The sequence below is a fragment of the Dipodomys merriami genome, unplaced genomic scaffold (genome assembly GCF_024711535.1).
Source record: "Dipodomys merriami isolate MVZ:Mamm:240054 unplaced genomic scaffold, mDipMer1.0.p SCAF_2, whole genome shotgun sequence".
In the NCBI taxonomy this organism is placed as follows: Eukaryota; Metazoa; Chordata; class Mammalia; order Rodentia; family Heteromyidae; genus Dipodomys; species Dipodomys merriami.
Genome location: NW_027203381.1, coordinates 87,954,207 through 87,978,135, shown reverse-complemented (window position 1 = coordinate 87,978,135; position 23,929 = coordinate 87,954,207). Strand labels below are relative to the sequence as shown.

The 23,929-nt window shown below is 42.7% G+C and overlaps 1 protein-coding gene across 7 annotated transcripts in view; it reads left to right on the top strand.

Annotated features, from left to right (window-relative positions):
- The first annotated feature begins 925 nt into the window (after nucleotides 1-925).
- Nucleotides 926-23,929, top strand: part of Nxpe3 (neurexophilin and PC-esterase domain family member 3) — a 35,738-nt gene continuing 12,734 nt past the window's right edge. The window contains exons 1-6 of one of the 7 annotated variants that reach the window (XM_070030342.1): nucleotides 949-1,075; nucleotides 1,924-2,053; nucleotides 10,044-10,158; nucleotides 10,552-10,832; nucleotides 13,545-14,299; nucleotides 17,445-17,518. In XM_070030342.1, coding sequence (XP_069886443.1) covers nucleotides 10,740-10,832; nucleotides 13,545-14,299; nucleotides 17,445-17,518 — 922 coding nt within the window. In that variant the 5' untranslated portion in view covers nucleotides 949-1,075; nucleotides 1,924-2,053; nucleotides 10,044-10,158; nucleotides 10,552-10,739. The other 6 variants (XM_070030341.1, XM_070030337.1, XM_070030343.1 and 3 more) reach the window with 6 other exon arrangements.

Below are 23,929 nucleotides of genomic sequence, written 5' to 3'. Positions count from 1 at the left end.
GGCGATATAACTAAAACTTATCTTTTAGATCTCTTTGTTAAGCATGGAGACTTGACTACAAAAGGCTAGCTGAAAGGCTTTATTTCCTAGAGAGGAGAATGAAATGGTTGCTCCAGAAGAGGCTGCCCTATGGCAGTCCCATTGGTGGGTCTGGTGACTCATGATTATAGGCCTGCTGTGGAAACATCCTACTGAGCATACAGAGCCCACCATGGCTGATAAATATAAAACCAATGTTAGTTGCAATTTATATTAATTCTTCTTCAACCTTGGGGGTAATACATGGGGGGTGCTACTTACTGGGTCTGGGTTTTGCTCAGGTAACACAGCACTCCAAACACTTGAGAAACAGCACCCAGGGGATCACAACCTGAGGGATCCTCTCAGTTCCTCAATTTGAGGAAGCTGCTACTTACTAGTTAAATGAATGTCTAAAATACGACAATCCAAAACTGAGTGGAAAAGTCATCTGGCTGGCATCTTTTCCAGGAGACCTAAATCTTGTATAAAGTCAGAGTAAAAGGAATGAGGTGATTTCAAGTGCAAGTGCACTAACTTCAAAGCAAAAGATTCTGGACCGGCCATCTCTTGGACTCCCATTAGCAAGTCAAGTTTCTACGGCAGAGTGAACCAGAAATGTCACCAACTGAACTGGAAAGATGGCCCGTTGTGGTCACTTCCTAGGATGTCTCTATTGCAGGAGCATGTGGGCAGGCTGATGTCTGTAGGCCACCAGCAATTGTGTAGAATTCGGGTTCAGACCTCAGACCCCAGGGCAAGAGCCGCAGGGTCACCTAGCGCACCACAGCCCGGGGCTCCGCGAGGGGAGGGGCGTCAGCTCCGCGTCCGCGCCTCTGTGCTCACCGCTGTCAATCAACATCCTAGGCCCGCCCCACCCGGAGATTAGCCAATCCTAGCTGGGTTTCGGGGGGTGAGGAGACGTAGCGGGGGTCAGGAGTAAGGGGAAGAATGGCCTGTCGCAGTGGCCGCGAACTGCCGGCGGCGGGACCCGGGTGAGGGAGGGCTGTGACCGGTGTGCGGGCGCGGGCCCGGGGCCCGGTCTCCGGAACCGCCGGTACGGTGCTCCTCCCGCGCGCCCCCCGGCTGCGGAGCCCTAGCCTCCGCGCCTGTCCACGGCCGGGTGCCCCGGGCCGGCTCCGGGGAGGCGCGGCCCTGGGGGCGGGGAGGGGCGGGCGGGTCCGGACCCGGGGCGGCGCTGCGCCCGCGGGGTGGGGGCGGCGGCGCGACCCGGGCGCGGGCGGGGCGGGTCCCGAGCGTCTCCATCCTCCGTTTCCCGGACCTGCTGCAGGGCTGCGCGGCCATCCTGGACCAAGCGGCCGCGGCTGGACCTCCCTCCCCCGTCCCGCTCCTCCCCAGGCCGGCCGGGCGGTGCGGCGCGGTGCGGAGCGCGGGGGCCAGGCCGCCCTCTCCCCGCTGCTCGGCTGCTGCGGGCGGGCGCCAGCTGCCGCCGCCGCCGGGCTCTCTGTTCCGCTCTTCCGGAGCTGCAGTTTTGGGGGTGGAGGCGGGAGGGAGGGAGGACCTGAGATTCAGGCCGCGTGGGGAGAAGCGAGTGTGACATTGCCAGGCGGTGACCCCAGCCGGGGGCCCGCGCCCGCGGGACGGATCCGAGCTCCGTCGGGGTGCTTCTCGGAGGATGCCCCGTTGACCGGACGGCGTGTGCCCCGGCCGGTGGGGCTCTGCTCTGGGGAGGGTTGTGGGCGAGTTCCCCCCGGCGCGCGGCGCGCTGGCCCGGCGAGGGCCCCCTCCGCCCCCGGCCGTTCGCTATCTTTGGGAACATCAGCTGTGTGCGCGGCTGGCAGGACTCCCCGACCCGAGCGGCTCCGGGTACGCCAGCCTCGGCGGAGGTGGTGGCCGCGTACCGACTGCTCCAGAGTGCCTCAGTGCGTTCCTTTGACTTTCCAGGGGTGATGTCGCAAACGTGAAGTTGATGAAGTACCCTTCTTTGTCACCGTGAAAGGGAACGGGAGGGACAGATCGCCGCAGTGGACAGGGCTGCCCCGTCGCTCCAGAATCTAGGTGCCCTCAGAGCAAGGTAAGTTGCAATGGAAACCTCTTATCCGCAAGTCCATCCCTCACCTTCGGGCGTCAGTAACACCTTCTGGCCGCTGTGCTTGGGGTTCTGCTCTTTCAGTTAAAATCCTCGGGGGAGTTTTGTGTGTTTTGGTTTTTTTTCTTTAAACAATTGTCTCTTAAACTCCCTTAGACTCTTGTTTTAGTAGTTGGATGGGGCTGAGGAACTGCAAACGTTTTTGTTGTTGTTATTAAGTCGTTGTGCAGAGGGGTTACAATTCCGTAAGTTAAGAATGAGTACAGTTCTTCTTGGACTATTCCTTGTCACCCCTTCTTTCGCTTTTCCTGTTGTCTCCTCCGGTCCTTCCCCGCAAGTTGCGCAGTTATTTATTTATTTATTTTTTACATAGTGTATATTAAACAGTGCTACTGTCTCCTAGCACTTACAAGTACTGTGTAACTTATTTAATTAAATTTATTACTGTCTCCTGTCTTGGAAGAAAGGCAAATGAGTCAGCACTTTGGCATGTAAGATGGGGGTACCTGGAAGAGAAATGAAATGTCTGGAAACAGGGTCTGCTCATTACCATTCCTGGATCTTCTTTGGTCAAGATGGACTTCATTTGGTTGAATCATCATTTGTGTAGATCCAGCTTTGTTAAATCTCAAGTTCTTACTCAGTCCCTTATGAAATACAGCCGTTTGTTGGAAAAGTTGAAATATAGCCATGTATGTTTGGATACATTCCATATAAATTTATGCATTTGAATCTTATATGTAGGGTGTGTATATTCTGAATTATAATTCCAGACTCATGTACAATTATATTTATGTGGATAACAAATCAGAATATTTAGAATAGGGACTAGCTCAAACATTGGAGATTGTTGTATAAATATATAATATATTCCTTTTGTGAAATAAGTGATTGCCAGAATCCATGAGCTCCCCAGTGAATGGGGTTGCTGTTACATTTCCCTTCAGTGCTTCAGTTTTTTTTAATACGTTTTTTTTTATTGTGAAAATACTGTACAGAGGGGTTAATCACATGAACAAGGTAATGAGTACATTTCTTACCAAGGATTGTTGCCTCCTCCTTTGTTTTTCCCTACCAATCCTTCCCTCCCAACTCCACAACTACACTCAATGCCCCCCCCAACTCAGTTATTTCATTTGTGTTACAGACAATTGTAATTCCTAGTAATGCCAGAAGCACTTTGTGATTCTCTTGGGAGATGTGAGTAGGAAGTCAGATACCTAATTAGTGTCTAGTGTTGTTGCTACCAGCCATAAAGAAATTAGATTGACCATTATATGTCTTGGACTGGAAGTATTCTTAATCAGAATCGGGTAAAACAATCTCAATAAATATTGGGCTACCCCTGCAAGAGAGTTGATGTATTTTTTTCTTCTCCCCCTTTCCCCCAAAAAAGCATGCGTAAGTGGTGTTTTGACATTTTACAAAGATCTGAAAACAAGATTGCTCAGGTTTAATTCCTTAAACTACGTCTTTTGTTTCAATTTATATAGTCAACTTTTTTATTTTTTTTAAGAGTGGGAGGATGGATCACAGAATTACATGGTTTTATAGTTTTTACTTTCTTATTTTTTTGGGGGGGGGTTCAGTCTTGGGCCTTGAACTCTGGGCCTGGGCACTGTCTCTGCACTCTTCAGCTAAAGGCTAGCGCTCTACTACTTGAGCCACAGCACCACTTCTGGTTTTCTGGTGGTTTATTGGAGATAAGAGTCTCAGGGACTTTCCTACCTGGGCTGGCTTTGAACTGTGATCCTCAAATCTCAGCCTCCTGAGTAGCTAGGATTACAGATATGAGCCACTGATGCCCCGTTATATAGTTTTCTTAAGAAAAATAATATTTGGAACTTTTATCTTTGTTTTTAAAAAAATTCTTTTATTTAAGGTTTTGACCTCCACCTAAGATCTGAGTGTGATTTTTCAGGTTGAAGTTCATATATGTTGAGAACTAGTTACGTTGAGATGGGATCTTGCTGTATTTCTTAGCCTGGCTTCAACTCCAGGTTCTTTTGACTCAGCCTCCCAAGTGGTTAGTATTACAGTCATGCAACTCAGGCATTGTATTTTTTTTTCATTGTATTTTATTAGTAAGAAAAAATTATTGCTTCTATTATTCTCCTACTACATCAGACTAAATATGTGCATACTTCCCTGCCTATCAAATTGTACTCTTTGGGGCTGGGAAGGTGGCTCAGTAGTAGATTGCTTGCCTTGCATGCATGAGGCTCTGGGTTCGATTCCCCAGCACCACATAAGCAGAAAAAGCCGGAAGTGGCACTGTAGCTCAAGTGGTAGAGTGCTAGCCTTGAGCTGAAGAGCTTAGGGACAGTGCCTAGGCCCAGAGTTCAGGTCCTACGACCGACCAAAAGAAAAAAAAAAAAAAGAAATTATACTCTTAATTTCTAATGTGCTTTTCTTTACCTAATTTTTTTTTGGATCCGGTCGTGGGGCCTGAACTCTGGGTCTGGGTGCTGTCCCTCAGCTCTTCAGCTCAAGGCTAGCGCTCTACCACTTGAGCCACAGCGCCACTTCCGGCTTTTTTTTCTGCTTATGTGGTGCTGAGGAATCGAACCCAGGGCCTCAGGCATGCAAGGCAAGTGCTCTACCACTGAGCCACCTTCCCAGCCCTCTTTACCTAATTTTTAGGTTTTTTTTTTTTCTTTTTGTTGCTGGGGTACTGGGTATGAAAGATTTCTCATTTTATTTTATAATAAAAAATATTCCAATTACATATGAACACTCTGTTCCTGACAGAGGAAAGGACATACCAAGTTAATTAGAAAGTATTAAAATACCAGCAGCTATATTCAGAGCTTCTGTTCTGTACTTTGTCCAAGTTGTAAAAAGTGGCTTGAAAGAATTACTGGTCTGGATTAAAAATTTTTTTTTTTCATTAAAATTTTTTCTTTTATACAGAGTCAAAGCACATGTATAAGTACTTACATATGGGCTGGGAAGGTGGCTCAGTGGTAGAGCGCTTGTCTTGCATGCCTGAGGCCCTGGGTTCGATTCCCCCGCACCACATAAGCAAAAAGAAAAAAAGCCGGAAGTGGCACTGTGGCTCAAGTGGTAGAGCACTAGCCTTGAGCTGAAGAGCTGAAGGACAGCGCCCAGGCCCAGAGTTCAGGCCCCACGACCGGACCCCCCCCCCAAAAAAAAGTACTTACATATTCTCCAGGTTATAGGCAATGACAGTAACAGCTAGCCAAGCGAGGCCAGCTTTTGTGGTCAATTCCGATCTTAAGAATTTCTTTATTTTTCCTTGATAAGTTGTGTCTTGAAACATGTGACAATACAAATTAATTCACTGAGTAGTAGGAACAGAAACATTTTGTTGGATAAAACCAAATTTCCAATGAAGGTTTAGTAACAATTTCTTCAAATATACTTTTTCAAACCATTTTTCAGATACATGATGCTGCCTGCTCCCCACAGCCACCACAGGAGGCAGGAAGTGTAGATGTTATTATACCATTTCACCGATGACAAGCTAGATGGTAGTTAAAAGTAAATCATTCAAAGTTAGAATATTTACGTCTTAACAAAATTTCTGGTTCTTCATGCCCTCTGATTCTGTTTGATGCAGTTGGTTTTTTTTTTTTTTTTTCTTTTGTCGTCGTGGGGCCTGAACTCTAGGTCTGGGTGCAAGGCAAGCACTCTACCACTGAGCCACCTTCCCAGACCTGCAATTGTGTTTTCACCTCTCAATTTTTGGGTGAGGTAGAGGTAAGTTTAGATTTAAGAAAGAGATGAAACCAGGTGCTGATGGCTCACACCTGTAATCCTAGCTATTCAGGAGGCTGAGAGATCTGAGGATTTTGGATCAAAGCCAGCCTGGGCAAGAAAGTCCATGAGACTCTTATCTCCTTTCAGCCACCAAAAACCTGGAAGTGAAACTGCTCAAAGTGGTAAAGTCTTGAGAACAAAAGCTCAGGGACAGTACAGGCCCTGAGTTCCAGCACCATGACTGACCAAAAGAAAAAAAAAAAAGATGAAGAGACAGAGGTAGAGGGCATGGTTAATTTATGTAAAATAGATGGATGGTTTTCCTCCATCATTCACATAAATTTGAGCAAGGTCACAGAATGCAAAGAATATTTCCAGATTTCATTATATAATGGCTCTCAGTCAAGTATGAGTTTGACCTTTGGAGTCAAATTTGGCTTTATCCATATTTTCTTATTTTTGAAACTCAAAGAACCACTCCAAGTCAATTTCTTCTAAGAGAATCTGTTCCTGGCACAATTATATTTTCTAAATATTCCTTTTTCAAAAAAAAAGACTGTGTAACAAGTATGTATTAACATGCTAGGATTCTGCAACAATTCACAAAGAAATCAAGAGACCTTTCAGTTCTCAGGGCAGCAATTTCATATAGTTGGAAGGTCAGAACCACTACAATATCAGTTCCACTTGGAACCAATTTTGTTTCAAAAGACTTTTGAGAGGCTAATTGGATCACATTTTCGGTTTCATTTATCTTTTTCTCATATTCTTCTGTTGCAGAAATGATATAAGATGAGAACATCAATACGTATTTCATATATGACAAGAAAAGAATAAAAGAGCCCTCTGGGCATAATTGCCTGAGTTTAGGAAGGAAAGTTAGATGTAAACTCCTGTTTTCTTTTTCCTAGTGTTTTTTTTTTTTTTTTCCCAAAAGATAAATCACAGGCTGGGAAGGTGGCTCAGTGGTAGAGTGCTTGCCTTGCATGCATGAGGCCCCAGGTTCAATTCCTCAGTACCACATAAGCAGAAAAAGCCAGAAGTGGCACTGTGGCTCAAGTGGTAGAGGTCTAGCCTTGAGCTAAAGAGCTGAGGGACAGCGCCCAGGCCCAGAGTTCAAGCCCCATGACCGACAAAAAAAGATAAATCACATTGATACATATATATGAGATATATCTCATATATATCATATGTGTATGAGATTATATACACACATATATATGTAAGTTACATGTATAAATTTTGATTGATATGGAAAACTTTTTTGTAGAGTCATTCTCATCTAGCACTCCTTGATTGATAGTTTCCTGCTTCCTTTGTAAATAGTTTTCTTATGACTATGTCTAGATGTTATATTTATAGTGATTTCTTACACCACCTACATACAGAAAAACAATGTATTGTTCACTCTCCATATTCTTTACCTTCACTTTGTGGTCCAAACATCCTCATTTTTATAATAAAAATATGTCTAGATTTTGCAAGTGAGTAAAGAGATGCCATATTTAACTTTTAAAGTTTGGCTTATGTTGCTCATCATGATAATGTCTAGCTCGATCCATTTTCCTGCAAATGTTATAATTTTATTTTTCTTTATGACTGAGTATATTCTATATTACATGTGTTCCCTGCTTTCTTTTTCCATTCATGAGTTGGGTACTCTGGCTGATTCCATTGTTTGACTAGTGTGAAGAGAATTGCAGCAAATCTTGGTTATATTGGAATCTTTCTTGTGTATTGATTTGGGTTCCTTGGGCTATATGCCCCAGTGTGGTATGATGGGGCTGTGAGGTACGTCTGTTTTCAGTTTTTTTGAGGAGGTTCTATACTGATTTCCACATGTTCTGGTTTACATTCCCTCTGACAGTGCATTGTGACTCTTTCTTTCCGCATGTGTGTCAGCATTTGTTATTGTTTGTCTTTTTAATGATGATTATTCTGACGGGGCTGAAATTGAAGCTTTGGCTAGTCTGCTACTTGTAATTTATCTGTAGTACTTGTCAACCATCTGCATCACTGACCACCACTGCGTAACTGGTGACTGTACCACAGACCTCACCTGCATGTACAGTTAAATCCTGTGGGTTATCATCTTTGGTTTTCTCCCAGTGTTGGAGAAAAATTTTATGTAGCAGAGTAGTTAGGATACTGATTATAAAATTATCCTCTGTCAGGGCTGGGAAGGTGGCTCAGTGGTAGAGTGCTTGTCTTGTATGCATGAGGACCTGGGTTTGATTCCTCAGCACCACATAAGCAAAAAAGAAAAAACCCGGAAGTGGCTCTGTGGCTCAAGTGGTAGAGTGCTAGCCTTGAGCTGAAGAGCTGAGGGACAGCGCCCAGGCCCAGAGTTCAGGCCCCAGGGCCGGACCAAAAAAACAAAACAAACAAAAAAACAAAATAAAATTATCCTCTGTCTTAAAGTTTTTTCATTCTCAGAGTTTACAGATACTTCAGGATGGGTGAATACCTTGGTATTGGAGAAGGTTATTGTTCAGGGACAATGAGATTAGCCTCTGCTCTTATTTCTTTTTCTTTTTATCTTTATCTTTTTGTTGTTGTTGTTGTTGTTGTTGTTGGTAGTGGGTCTTGAACTCTGGGTCTGGGTGCTCTTCCTGGGCTCTTCAGCTCAAGGTGAGTGCTCTACCACTAAACCACAGAGCTACTTCTGGTTTTTTGGTAGTTAATTGGAGATAAGAATCTCAGGGACATTCCTGCCCGGGCTGGCTTTGAACTGCAATCCTGAGATCTCAGCCTCCTGAGTAGCTAAGATTACAGGCATAATAGGCTGGGAAGGTGGCTCAGTGGTAGAGCGCTTGCCTTGCATGCCTGAGGCCCTGGGTTCGATTCCTCAGCACCACATAAGCAAAAAGAAAAAAGCCAGAAGTGGCGCTGTGGCTCAAGTGGTAGAGCGCTAGCCTTGAGCTGAAGAGCTGAGGGATAGTGCCCAGGCCCAGAGTTCAGGCCCCACTACTGGACCCCACCCCCCCCCCCAAAAAAAAAAAAAAAAAAAGATTACAGGCATGAGGCACTGTTGTCTGGCTTCTTACTTTTTTTTTTTTTCCTTTGGTTGCTCATGGGGTTTGAACTCTGGGCCTGCGTACTGCCCTTGAGCTCTTTAGCTCAAGGAGAACGCTCTACCACTCAAGGCACAGTGCCCCTTCTTTTTAAGAATAGAAATCTCTTTTATCCAATATAAATGTAAACTTTTCAAGGAGAATTTCTAATATGATGTGTGGTACAGAGTTGATCTCCATAATTATTTGCTACATGGATTATTGAGTTAAAGAATACCATGTAAAGAGGTAACTATGCGAGGGGTAAAAATGTGATACATTGTTTTTAAATTGATTGTTCTGTGATATATTGTTTGTCTTTTTTAATATGCTTAGTAGATAGTCTAGTTCTAGAATACTTCGTATATAGTCTAGTTCGAGAGACAAAAATTTAGATCTAGGGCTGGGAAGGTGGCTCAGTGGTGGAGTACTTGCCTTGCATGCATGAGGCCCTGGGTTCGATTCCTCAGCACCACATAAGCAAAAAGAAAAAAGCTGGAAGTGGCGCTGTGGCTCAAGTGGTAGAGCGCTAGCCTTGAGCTGAAGAGCTGAGGGACAGTGCCCAGGCCCAGAGTTCTGGCCCCACGACCGGACCCCCCCCCCCCAAAAAAAATTAGATCTATGTAACAATTAACTGAGAAGTGAAAACAAGTGGAATGGGAAGTTGGAGAATGAAAAACAAATTGGAGTAGCTCAGTCTTGTCTATTTTCTGAATCTAGAATCATGAAGGATTGGCGTGGTTCTTTTATTTTTATTTTTTAATATACCAAGGAATTGAACCCAAGGCCTCATGTGTGCTAAGCAAGCTCTCTACCACTAAACCATACTCCCAGCCTCTGGTCTGGTTCTTATGGAATGGAAATGATTCAGTCAGGTACAGTAGAGGAATGAGAGAATTGGAGGCTTGCTAAGTTGAACACAAAGCTGAGGAAAGTGTTGATGCAGCTAAGCTATTCTGAGGTTCTCTGTACCATAAATACACACTCTTTCCACCAGTACCTCTATGCTTGTCTTCAGGAGCAAGGTACTTGTTCTGTTTGCCTGAATCAAAATAGCATCCAGAGCAAGCATTTTGAATTCGTTTTGTGACAGAACTGTTCCACAGTGGCTGAAGTCCACTGCTCTCTGACAGGTGTAATGACGGATGGAGGGCTTTTGTTATTTCTTCAAGCTTAGTTTCCTTCTCCTATATCTTTAGGGCATATGTCTTTCCTCCTGCATCTTGCTAGCTAAGGGGGAACATGGCGAGGTTGCTCCAAACTCCAAGGGTGTTTTCTGTTTCATGCCTCAAAGATGGATGGCCAGAGTGCCAGGTGAGTTTGCATACTCCTCATAAAAACAGCTCCTCATAAAAACACAAGGTCTTTTCCTTATCTTTAAACGTAATAATATAATTACATAGTCAAGTCATATAACTTCATAAGGAAAAGGAGGTGAATGTTTTTTACTTAGATCTCTGTAGAAATTACTATTACTTTGCAACTTGTGAATTTGGAGTTATTCTTTGCTCTCAGAAAAGTTGATAATAGGACATGTATTGCCATGTATACATAGAAACCTGGGGCTGGGAAAGAAAACATTATTACTGTGCTTTTGCTTTCTCCTTGAAACTGAGCCTTATATAAGATTTAGGAAGAGGAAATAAGTTTTTCTTCTTGTTCTCTTCTAGACTTTTGGAATTGATGATACTGTCTTCTCTTTGAAAGGAGTTTGTTGGGAAAAAAAATGCTTTTGAATTGGCTGCAGTCTCTCCTGCACATAACTCTTAAGACTGCAAGCAGGACAGAAGCAAATTAAACAGAAAGCTCATCCACAGCTCAGAAAAACACCATGGAGTTTTGAGGAGTGGAGAGACCATGGTGGCGGCCATGGGTGATCAGGATACAGCCAGACAATGTGGACCAATTCCCTCAGACTACGGTTTTTCTGCTGTCTGCTTGCACTGCTGATGGTGGTAGTGCTGGTCATCAATGTTACTCAGGTGGAGGTAAGTACCCCACATACTCCTTTACAACTGAGTGAGGACTAGGGCCTCACCGGCCTGAGGAAGCTTATTCTACTAACAAGTTTTTGTGCCTTCTTGGAGCTTGAACTCAGGACCTGAACACTGTCTGAATTTTTGCTCAAGGTTAGCATTCTACCCACTTGAGTCACAACTTAACTTCTGGCTTTTTGGTGGTTAATTGGAGATTAAGAGCCTCATGAACTTTCCTTCCTTACTGGCTTTGAACCTCAATCCTCAGATCTTAGCCTCCGGAGTAGCTATGTGATGGAGATGTGTGATTACAGTTCGTCGCTACTCAGTACATTTTTGTGTGTCTCCACATATTTTCTCCTTTTGAAGGACATTTTAACCTATGGTACAACATGAATGAATGGTCAGGACATTGTGTTAACAGCAATGTCAGTTGCAGAAAGGGAAATACCATATAATTCCACCTATATGCAGTATTTAGAATAATCAAATCTATAGAGTCAGAAAACAGAACAGTGTATGTCAGTGGCTAAGAGATAATTATTTATAATAGGTACAGTTTTCGTCTGGGAAGGTAAAAATGTTCTGGAGATAGATGGATGGTAGCAGGAGTTGCTTGTGATGTGAATGGATTAATTACACTGAACTTCACACATAAAACAGTGAAAATGGTAAATTCTATATATATTTGACAGGGAGAAATGCAGACACAGATAGAGACACAGAGAAAGTGAAATTTCTGCAGTGTCTAGAGAGGTCATGGGAAGTTTCCAGGCAGGGGAACACCATCAGAATGGAATTAGCACTGTCTTAACTGTAGCAAAACAATAGCAATTCAAACCAAGAAAAAGAATAAATACCTAGTTTTTATACTTTAAGACCATTTCTAATAGGAAATACGTAGCTGAGCCACACTCACATTCTTTAGAGTGTCTAATGGATGTTACTAATGGCTCACAGAGATAGAAATCTGTAGGACCCTATGTGACCATTTCATTGTTTGGTTAGGTACTCTGCTGAAAAGCACACAGTGAGTAAGATAAATGCAAAGCCCTCTGGCTATCTTGTAGAACATCTGGTGCTTAGAAAACCTAATGAGCTTTAGAAGAGTGAGGGGAGGTGGAGAGGGAAAAAGAAAGATGGCTAATAACTTTGAAATATATTGCAACTATGTGTGAAGCCAGCATAGAGAACCTCAGTGATAGCTGTTGACCAATATGGAGGTGGATAAAGCAACAAAGATTTATTCTGAGCAAAATATACTATGTGCCTGTTTTGGAACACCACAGTTGAAACCTCTTGGTGCAATTAATATACTCTTTTCCAAACAAGTGACAGGAAAATGAAACAGGCTCTGATGTGGGTGAGGGTACCCATGGGAGTAGGTAAGGCTTAACAAGGCAAATGGGCATGAATATGGTCAAAGTAGTTTGTATATCTGAGTATAAAACACTGAAACCTGTTGAAATTATTATGTTTATTATTTTGTGCTGCTCCTGGGGCTTGTGCTGTTGTGGGCACTGTCCCTGAGTGTTTTTGCTCAAGACTAGCATTCTACTACTTGAGCCACAGCTCTACTTGGCTTTACTTGGAATTAATATCTCATGAATTTTCCTGCCCAGGCTAGCTTCAGATGATGATCCTCAGATCTCAGGTTCCTGCCTGTTGAGATTATTACTATTTTTTGTTTCCATTTCCTGGTGTGTGACCAGAGGCACACAGACATTGCGCCTTGGTGTCCCTCTCCTTTGGTCTCACGTGTGTGACTGCCTAGAGTGCTGTATGCTGAAATTATGTTAAGAAGTGGAAGATGAGAAATAACGGACAGTGACCGAGGAGGTGTGAGATTGGTTGGGTTATCTTGTATACCTGTACAGAAGGTCACAATTAACCCTCTTCCATTGTAAAGCTACTGTGTGCTACTAAAATTCAAAAATGAGCAAAGAAATACTATAATTAAGTTAGACCTGTAACTTAAGAAGTGCCACAAGCCAACAAAATAAAGCAGTGTCTTTTTTTTCCTCTCTCAGAAACTAGTGCATATATTTTGGTGCTGTTTGTGTTTACAAGGGGGAAGCGGGAAGAGGGAGAAATATTACAAAGTACCTTTTTAGCAGGAGACTTGAGTGAGGCTCAGAAAGACCTGATCTGACTGGAGATACCAGTCTTTTGGGGCCACACAGTAGTCCCCAAAATAGACTTATCAGCTCCCTCCCCTTAAGAGTCAATTTGGCCACTGGGCACTGGTGGCTCACACCTGCAATCCTAGCTACTCAGGAGGCTGAGATTTGCAGTTCAAAGGCAGCCTGGGCAGGAAATTCTATGAGACTAGTCTCCAGGATGAGTGGTGCTGTGGCTCAAGTGGTAGAGCGCCGCCTTGAGGTGAAGAGCTGAAAGACAGTGCCCAGACCCAGAGTTCAAGCCCCATGACCACCACCACCACCAACAACAAAAAAAGAGTCCTTTGGCCTTTAGCTAGCTGTTAGTGAAAGGGCTTCTGCTTGAGAAAGCTTTTCCTTCTTCACTGTGAGGCAACCCATAGTTTTCTCATAATGATTTTGTCACGTTACGGTAAGATAGTTCTATAAAACTTGGGAACTATGTCTTTTGAGATAAAGACAACCCGGTTGCTCTTACACACATCTAAACAGAAGCGACATCTGTTTGCCTGAATGTTGAGCCATGTACTTCAGTCATGGTGTCATTGTTTGTGTCTTTCTTTAGTACTTGGACCACGAGACTGTTGCAGCCACATTTGTGGACAGCAGTGGACAGTTTGTCCTCTCCCAGGCCACAGGCATTAACCGGAGCCCCTACTGTGGTTATGAACACCAGACCCTGTCCAGCCTGGAGCGCATGGAGGAGGACTCCTTGCTGGCCGCCTTGCAGTGGCAGGTGCCTGATATGGGGCCAGTCCCATTTGTGAAGAGCACTGACCCTTCTTCCAGCTACTTTGTCATCCTGAACTCTGCAGGCTTCTTCAAGGTGGGAAGCCAGCTGGAAGTGCTGGTTTATGTGAAGGATTTTCAAAGAAAGCCCAAGAAGTATGGTGGAGACTACCTACAGGCCAGAATCCATTCCCCCAAGCTCCAAGCAGGAGCTGTGGGCAGAGTGGTAGACTACCAGAATGGGTTTTACAAGGTCCTTTTCACTTTGCTCTGGCCGGGCAGAGTTAAAGTATCCGTATCTCTGGTTCACCCCAGTGAAGGAATCCGAGTTCTTCAGCACCTGCAGGAAGAGAAACCAGACAGGGTCTATTTCAAGAGTCTCTTCCGTTCAGGAAAAACTTCTGAAACCACTGAGTGTAATGTATGTCTCCCTGGAAGTCTGCCCCTGTGTAACTTTACAGATCTCTACACTGGAGAGCCCTGGTTCTGCTTCAAACCAAAGAAGCTCCCTTGCAGCAGCAGAATTAACCATTACAAAGGTGGATACCTGAAGGGCCTCCTAACTGCCGCACAGAGTGCTTTCTTCCAGAGGTGGGTGCTGCACGTTTTAGGAGTAGGGTCCTTTTACTGGCCTTGCTCCAATTAGGAGGCTCTTGTTTTGAATGTGTGTTCCTTACCTCTCAGCTTGATCTAGTTTAGGGACATTGGTAAAGAAGAATATAAACAATGCTTTGTAGTTAGGACTAGCTTTTTTTTTTTTTTTTGGCCAGTCCTGAGGCTTGAACTCAGGGCCTGGGTGCTGTCTCAGAGCTTCTTTTGCCCAAAGCTAGCATCCTGTCACTTGAGCCACAGCTCCATCTCTGTCATTGTTGGCAGTTAACTGGAAGATAAGAGTCAACATGGGCCGGGCGCTGGTGGCTCACGCCTGTAATCCTAGCTACTCAGGAGGCTGAGATCTGAGGATCGCGGTTCAAAGCCAGCCCCGGTAGGAAAGACCATGAGACTCCTATCTCCAATAAACCACCAGAAAACCGGAAGTGGCACTGTAGCTCAAGTGGTAGAGCGCTTGCCTTGAGCTGAAGAGCTGAGGGACAGCGCCCAGGCCCAGAGTTCAAGCCCCACGACCGACAAAAAAAAAAAAAAAAAAGAGTCAACATGGATTTTTCCTTCCCAGCCTGGTTTTGAACGATGATCCTCAGATCTTAGTCTCTTGAGTACCTAGGATTATGGGTGTGAGCCATTGATGCTCAGCATGATTAGCACTTAAAAAATATAATTTTAAGGTATTGTACAGACTTTCACTTTTCAGGCAATGCATACATTTCTCTTTTGGACAGTGTCACCCCTTCCTTTGCTTTCTCCCACTGTCCACAAGTTGCATAGTTCATTTTCCACAGAGTGTATACTGAATATCATGATTGTATTTGTTCGCCCTTCCTCCCTCCCTTTCCGCGACCCTCTTTTTAGCCCCCCAAAGAAGCAGAAAAAAACTCCAACCAAACAACAACAACAACCACAAAAACACACACACCACTGCCACCACCATCTACAACATAAATAACCTGTTTCTGTCTCCTGGATTTCGTTTCAGTAAATAGTATTTTACATGTTCAAGGGAGTTATGCCTTTAAGTTCCTTTCTTATGATTATCTCCTTTGGTCTGATTAGCATTTTGTACAATATAATTTATTGTATTATTAAGGTGCTGTACAGAGAAGTTAGCACTTCATAAATCAGGTAGTAGTACATTTCTTCTTTGGACAATGTCACCCCTTTCTTCACTTTGATTAGTATTTTTTTTTCACTTTGCCAGTCATGGGGCTTGAACTCAGGGCCTTAGTGCTATTCCTGAGCTTCTTTTGCTCACGGCTAGCACTGTACCATTTGAGCCACAGTGTCACTTCTGGCTTTTTCTGTTTTTCTGTTTTTCTGTTTTCTGATACTGAGGAATTGAACCCAGGACTTCATTCATGCAAGGCAAGTACTCTACTACTAAGCCACATTCCCAGCCAAAATTAATTTATATTATTATTATCATTTTTTTTTGCCAGTCCTGGGGCTTGAACTCAGGGCCTGGGCACTGTCCCTGAGCTTCTTTTGCTCAAGGCTAGCACTCTATCACTTAAGCCATAGTACCACTTCTGGCCTTTTCTGTTTATGTGGTATTGAGGAATCAAATCTAGGGCTTCATGCATGCTAGGCAAGCACTGTACCACGAAACCACATTCATAGCCCTTGATTACTCTTTTTAGAGTGAAATTTAGAGCTTGTCCAAAGTTAAAGTACTTTCACCTTTGGATCACCTTTTTGTCTGTTTAAACTCAGGTCCCCAGCCTTTGTAGGCTGGTGCAATACTGTTGAGCCACACCTCCAGCCCAATCGTCACTGGTATTTTGAAGATACACTTCCCACCCGAACATACACTTGAGCTTGTGATCTGCCACTTAGGCTTCCTGTTGTTGCTGGGATCAAGGTCTGCAACTTCATATCCAGCTCCATTTCCACAGAGATAAAATCTCTTGATCTTTTCTGCGCAGGCTGGCCTGGCACTGTGATCCTTCCAGTCAAAGACTCCCATGTAGCTTGGGATGACAAGTACATGCCACTGTGCCCACTGAACTTTTCTGTGATCCTCCTGTTCTCAGCTCTCAAGCATTTTAGGATTACAGACATGAGCTGCTGGTGCCTGGTGACCCTTGAATTTTGATTCTTACTCAGCTATCTGTTTTACTTCAACTGCATACCGTATTTGTAGCTATACAGAAGATTAAAAACAAACAAACAACGACAATACCACCTCATCCATGTCCAAGGCCACTAGGGGTCTAAGTAGTCAGACGAGTTTCAGCTTGGTGTTGAATTTACCCTTCCTTTAGTGATGTGGCACTGCTTGTTGAATCAACATACTTTTTTTTTTTTTCTAAAATAGATGAATTTAACAAAATTCATGATTGCATATTCCTGTGTTAAATGTTTGGATGTTTATTTTTTATTTATTTTATTTTATTTTTGGGTCTGGTCGTGGGGCCTGAACTCTGGGCCTGGGCGCTTGTCCCTCAGCTCTTCAGCTCAAGGCTAGCGCTCTACCACTTGAGCCACAGAGCCACTTCTGGCTTTTTTCTTTTTGCTTATGTGGTGCTGAGGAATCGAACCCAGGGCCTCAGGCATGCAAGGCAAGTGCTCTACTACTGAGCCATCTTCCCAGCCCATGGGTGTTTATTTATTTATTACTTAGCACTCTGCTGTTGCTGTGTGAGCACATGTCTTTGGTCAGTATCCCCAGAAGGACTCATCTCACTATGGGCAAAGTCTCAGGAATCTGACACGACTTGAACCCTAAAACTAGATAGTGACAAGACTTGTCAGCATGAGCAATTCCACAGTCTAATGGGATTAATCCAAACTAGAGTTACTCACTTTGGATTATGCATTCTTAGGGCTTGCTAAACAGTACATATATACATATATATATATATTTACACATATACACAAACATATATTCATACATATATATATTGATGAAACCTTACCCAGAATCTCTTTAATTCATCGTAATTTACATACCCATGTAACCTGTTTCCTGTAGTTTGCTGATTATTATTATTGACATTTATATTTAATCCTGTTGAGACTCTATAGAATAGTAGCTATTTTTTACTAGTAGATAAAGATACATAACTGAAAACAAAAATGTCCTTTAATCTGTTTGTGCTTTTTTAAAAAATTCCTCTTAAAGTGGTGTCAATATCAAAATGCCAATCAACTCCAGTGGACCTGATTGGGTGACTGTCATTCCCAGGAAAAGAAAAGGTAAGGAAAACAAAGAAAAAACAAAGGAATGAGCTCCATTATTTGTTATTTTTCTTGTTAAGTGGGGTGAGTTCTGGAATTTCAGTAATGTTAAAACCTTTTTGTTTGTTTGTTTTGTTGGTTGTGGGGCCTGAACTCTGGGGCTGGGCCCAGTTCACCTCTTCAGCTCAAGGATAGTGCTCTACCGCTTGAGCCATAGTGCTACTTCTGGTTTTTTCTGCTTATGTGGTGCTGAGGAATTGAACCCAGGGCCTCATGCATGCAAGGCAAGCACTCTACCACTGAGCCACCTTCGCAGCCCCATGTTGTAAAATCTTCTCTCCCTTTAGTATGCCATGGTTGCTTCTAGACACAACTGAAAATATTAAAATTGATTGAGAAAATCAGTTAGACCTTTTTTTAAAATACATTTTTATTGTAAAAATACTGAACAGAGGGGTTACAGACATGAGCACGATAATGAGTACATTTGCTATCAAGCATTGTTACCTTCTCCTTTGTTTTTCCCCTACCCTCCCTTCCCTCCCACCTCCACAACTACACTCCCCTCCTCGCCCTCCCCCCTCCCCCGCCTAAATTGTAAAGTTCGGTTTTTCAACAGTGTCTTGTACATCTCATTGTTACAATGGATCAATCTGTATCCCTATTTAAGCATTTTGTTTTTTTCTCTTCCCCTCCCCAAGCTAGAGAAGTGCATATATAACATGCAGGGCACCGACATCAAATACAGTGAAAATAGGAGTTATACCGTGGGGGAGGAACATACAAAGAAACAAAAAAATCGCATGGTATGTTTATGTTAGGAACAATAGCAAGAAAGAAAAAAGCACTCGTCCCTATTTTGGGGTCCATTTTGCTTAACATCATCTTATCTGGTCATATGTACATAGCTTTTGACCTTTTCTTCAGCTAGACCTTATGCTCTTAAGTCTGTAATTTGCTCTTTATGCTCATATAGATTTTTCTTTTTCTTTCTCCTCTCTATTTTTCTCCTCAAGAAATATATTTTCTGAGGCTGGGAAGGTGGCTCAGTAGTAGAGCGCTTGCCTTGCATGCCTGAGGCCCTGGGTTCGATTCCTCAGCACCACATAAGCAAAAAGAAAAAAGCCGGAAGTGGCGCTGTGGCTCAAGTGGTAGAGTGCTAGCCTTGAGCTGAAGAGCTAAGGGACAGTGCCCAGGCCCAGAGTTCAGGCCCCATGACCGGACCCCCCCCCAAAAAAAAAATGTTTTCTAGTATGGTAGCTATTTAGCTTCATGTAGCTATTAATATTAAATTAACTTTTTAGAAAAGTTAGTTTTTTGTTTTTTTTTTTTTTTTAATTTTTTTTATTGTAGAGATACTATACAGAGGGTTACAGTTACATGAGTGAGGTAATGAGTACACTTCCACTTCCTCTTGAACATTGTTACCCCCTCCATTGTTTTCCCCCTACCATCCCCTCCCTCCCTCCCTTCCCCAAGGTTCTTTTTTTTTTTTTTTTTTGATCGTGATTACTTAATTTCCGGAAATTCACAGTATTGTGGAATAATGATGCTCATTTAAAGTCACAAGTTCATTCTAACTTTCCTGGAGCAAATTGTCTATCACAGTCTGTAATATATAACGGTGCTCATATGTTATATACCATATATGTGATCAGCAGCATGGGGATATTTAGTAGTGGTTCAACCAGATGAGTGGGAGTTCTTTGTTTCTTAAGTCCTGTTAGTTTTGTCATATCACCTAACATTTTGGATTCATCATCCACTTATCAGGGAGACCATGTACTGTTTGTCTCTTCGTTCTTGGCTTACCTCGCTCAACATGATTCCTTCTAGCTCCATCCATTTCCCTGCAAATGCCATTATTTTGTCATTTCTAATGGCTGCATAATATTCCATTGTGTATAGATACCACAATTTTTGGATCCATTCATCTGTGGTGGGGCATCTAGGTTGTTTCCATATCCTAGCTATTGCGAACAGTGCTGCAATAAACATGGAGGTGCACGTGTCCTTGTATATTGGTTCCTGTTGTTCAGGGTAGATGCCTAGAAGTGGTATGACTGGGTCGTAAGGGAGGTCAATCTTTAGCTTTCTAAGGACCCTCCAGACTGCTTTCCAAAGTGGTTGTATGAGTGTACATTCCCACCAGCAGTGTAATAGCGTTCCTCGTTCTCCACATCCCCTCCAGCATTTGTCGTTGGCTGATTTGTGGATGTGGGACATTCTGACTGGGGTAAGGTGGTATCTCAGGGTTGTCTTTATTTGCATTTCCTTCACCACCAGGGATGATGAACATTTCCTCATGTGTTTCTTTGCCATTTTTATTTCTTCATTTGAGAAGTCCCTCTTTAGTTCCCTTGCCCATTTAGTAATTGGTGTGTTGGGTTTGGGAGGGATTAGTTTCTTGAGTTCCCTGTATATACAGGATGTTAACCCCTTGTCTGATATATTGCTGGTAAATATTTTTTCCCAATTAGTTGGTTGTCTTTCTAGCTTGGTTGCGATAGCTTTATCTGTGCAGAAGCTTTTTATTTTAAGGTAGTCCCATTTGTCGAGTCTCTCTCCAATTTGTTGTGACCCTGGGACTCTGTTCAGGAAGTTCCTTCCTGTGCCTATTAGTTCAAGTGTCTCTCCTACTCTGTCCTGCAGTAGTTTCAGAGATTCAGGTTTAATGTTAAGGTCTTTAATCCATTTTGAGTTGATGTTGGTGCATGGTGATAGGCTGGGGTCCACTTTTAGTTTTCTGCATGTGGCTGCCCAGTTTTCCCAGCACCAGCGGTTGAAGAGGCTGTGTTTCTTCCATTGTATGTCTTTGGCTCCTTTGTCGAATATCAGCTGGCTGTAGGCCTGTGGATTTATTTCTGGATCTTCTATTCTGTTCCATTGGTCTTCGGGTCTGTTTTTGTGCCAGTACCATGCTGTCTTTGTTATTATAGCTCTGTAGTAGAGTTTGAAGTTCGGCATGGATAGCCCTCCCATATTGTCTTTATCCCCTAGAATTGTTTTGGCTATTCTAGGTCTTTTGTTGTTCCATATGAATTTTTGGACTGTTTTCTGTATTTCAGTGATGTACGTCATTGGGATTTTAATAGGAATTGCGTTGAATTTGTATATTAGTTTTGGAAGTATTACCATCTTTACTATATTAAGTCGGCCTATCCAGGAGCATGGGAGGTCTTTCCATTTCCTAGTGTCTTCTGCAATTTCTTTCTTTAACTTTTTATAGTTCTCATTAAATAGTTCTTTTACATCTTTGGTTAGGTTAATTCCTAAATATTTTATTTTTCGGGAGGTTATTGTGAATGGGGTTGCTCCCTTTATTTCCCTCTCTTCCTGTACATTATCAGTGTATAGGAAGGCAACTGATTTTTGTGGGTTTATTTTGTATCCTGCTATTTTGCCAAAGTGATTTATGATTTCTAAGAGTTTGGGGATGGAGTTTTTGGGATCGTGGAGGTATAGTATCATGTCGTCTGCAAAAAGGGATAGTTTAACTTCTTCTTTTCCTATACGGATCCCTTTAATGTCTTTTTCTTGCCTTATTGCCCTGGCTAAGGGTTCTAGGACTATATTGAAGAGGAGTGGAGACAGTGGGCATCCTTGCCTTGTTCCTGATTTTAGGAGAATTGGTTGTAGCTTTTCCCCATTAAGTATAATATTGGCTATTGGTCTGTCATAAATGGCTTTTATTGTTTTTAGAAATGTTCCTTCTATTCCTATTTTCTCCAGAGCTTTTAGCATGAATGAATGTTGAATTTTGTCAAAGGCCTTTTCTGCATCTGTGGCGATAATCATGTGATTCTTGACCTTGGCTCTGTTGATATGTTGGATTACATTTATTGACTTACGTATGTTAAACCATCCCTGTGTCTCTGGGATGAAGCCTACCTGGTCATAGTGAATTATTTTTTTTATGTGTTTCTGGATTCTGTTAGCTAGAATCTTGTTAAGGATCTTTGCATCTGTGTTCATCAAGGAGATTGGCCTGTAATTCTCCTTTTTGGTTGGGTCTTTGCCTGGTTTGGGGATGAGTGTGATATTGGCTTCGTAGAATGAGTTTGGGATAGCTCCTTCCTTCTCTGTTTCTCTGAAGAGCTTGAGGAGTATGGGTATTAGTTCTTGTTTAAAGGTCTTATAGAATTCTGCTGTGAATCCATCTGGTCCTGGGCTTTTTTTTGTTGGAAGACTTTTGATAGCTTCCTGTATCTCATTATAGGATATTGGCTTATTTAATTGGTTAACTTCTTCTTTGCTCAGTTTGGGCAACTTGTATTTCTCTAAAAATGCATCCATTTCTGCCCGATTTTCTTCCTTTAGAGAGTATAGCTTTTGAAAGTAGTCTGTTAGAATTGTTTGGATATCTTGGGTACGTGTGGTGATGTTTCCCGTGGCATCCCTAATCCTATTAATATGGGTTTCCTCTCTTCTTTTTTTAATTAATCTAGCCAATGGGCCATCAATTTTGTTTATTTTTTCAAAGAACCAGCTTTTTGTTTGGTTTATTTTGGTTATGGTTTTCTGATTTTCTAATTGGTTAATCTCTGCTTTTAATTTGGTTATCTGGCTTCTTCTAGTAGCTTTAGGTTCCATTTTTTCCTGTTTTTCTAGCTGTTTTAATTGCAACATGAGATTATTTACTTGGTCTGTCTCCATTCTCTTGATGTGGGCACTGAGGGCAATAAATTTGCCCCTCAGGACTGCTTTTGCTGTGTCCCACAAGTTTCTTTGTGAGGTGTTTTCATTTTCATTGAGTTGTAGGAAATGCTTTATTTCTTCTCTGATCTCTTCTGTTATCCAGGCATTGTTAAGGAGTGTGCTGTTCAATTTCCATGTATTGGAGAAATTTCTGCGGTATGCTTTGTTATTGAGAGCTAGCTTGATTCCACTGTGGTCAGATAGGATACAGGGGATTATGTCGATCCCTTTGTATTTGCTTAAGTTCCTTGCATGAACTATGATATGGTCTATTTTGGAGAAAGTTCCATGAGCTGCTGAGAAGAATGTGTACTGTGTTGTTTTAGGGTGAAATACTCGGTAGATGTCAGTTAATTCCGCTTGCAGTATGGCCTCTCTTAATTCGGTAGCTTCTTTGCCAATCCTCTGGTTGGTAGACCTGTCCTTTGGTGAGAGTGGTGTGTTAAAGTCTCCTAGTATTATCGTATTGGGATCTATTTTATTCTGTAAGTTTGAGAGCATTTGTTTGACATATCTGGGTGCACCAGTATTTGGGGCATATAAGTTGATGATGGTTATATCCTCCTCTTGGATTGTTCCCTTTATTAATATGTAGTGTCCGTCCTTGTCTTTCTGTACTGATTTTAATGAAAAGTTTATTTTGTCAGATATCAGGATAGCTACACCTGCTTTCTTACTGGGGGCGTTTGATTGGTAGGAAAAGTTAGTTTTTTTGTTGTTGTGTTTGTTTGTTTTTTTCCGGTCATGGGGCTTGATCTCTGGACCTGAACACTGTCCCTCAGCTCCTTAGGTCAAGGCTAGCACTCTACCACTTGAGCCACAGTGCTACTTCTGGTTTTCTGGTGGTTAACTGGAGATAAGAGTCTCACAGACTTTCCTGCCTGGGCTAGCTTTGAACTATGATCCTTGGATGAGGCAACGGTGCCTGGCTAAAAAATCAGTTCTTTAGTCACATATTTAGTAATCTCATCATGTTGGACAGTATTATACAGGAAATATACCCATGGTTGCAAAAAGTTCTGTTGGACGTTACCTTTCAAAAGATACTCAAGTCTGGGCCCTAGTGGCTCACGCCTATAATCCTAGCTATTCAGGAGGCTGAGATCTGAGGATCATGGTTCAAAGCCAGCCTGGGCAGGAAAGTCCATGAGACTCTTATCTCCAATAAACCATTAGAAAACTGGAAATGGCGTTGTGGCTTAAGTGGTAGAGAGCTTGCCTTGAGCTGAAGAGCACCAGGATAGCGCCCAGGCCGAGAGTTCAGGCCCCACGATCGACTAAAAAAAAAAAAAAATGCAAAAGATACTCAAGAAATGTATATAAAATTGTCATGAAAATTTTTAAAATAAGAAACATTGAGAGCCAAACATGGTGACACACACCCACAATCCCACTTCCTTGGAAGGCAGAGTCAGAATTAGTTCAGACCTGCCTAGGCAAAAGTCAGTGAGACCCTGCTTCAAAAACAAGCTAGATGTGGTGGGTGTATACCTGCATGTCCAAAGGTAGTAGGTGACCTGTCTGAAAAACAAACTAAAACCAAAAGACTAGAGGAGAACTGGAACATTCCTTAGTGATAGAGGACTTATCTGAGTTTAGTCCCTAGTTCTGCAAACAAACAATACACTGAATATTGACTAGGGATGTGGCAGGGATAGGTAATGTGGCTTAATAGTAAAGTGCTGGAGGTCCTGAGGCTGAATCCTCAGCATGCATGTGTGTATATAGTCA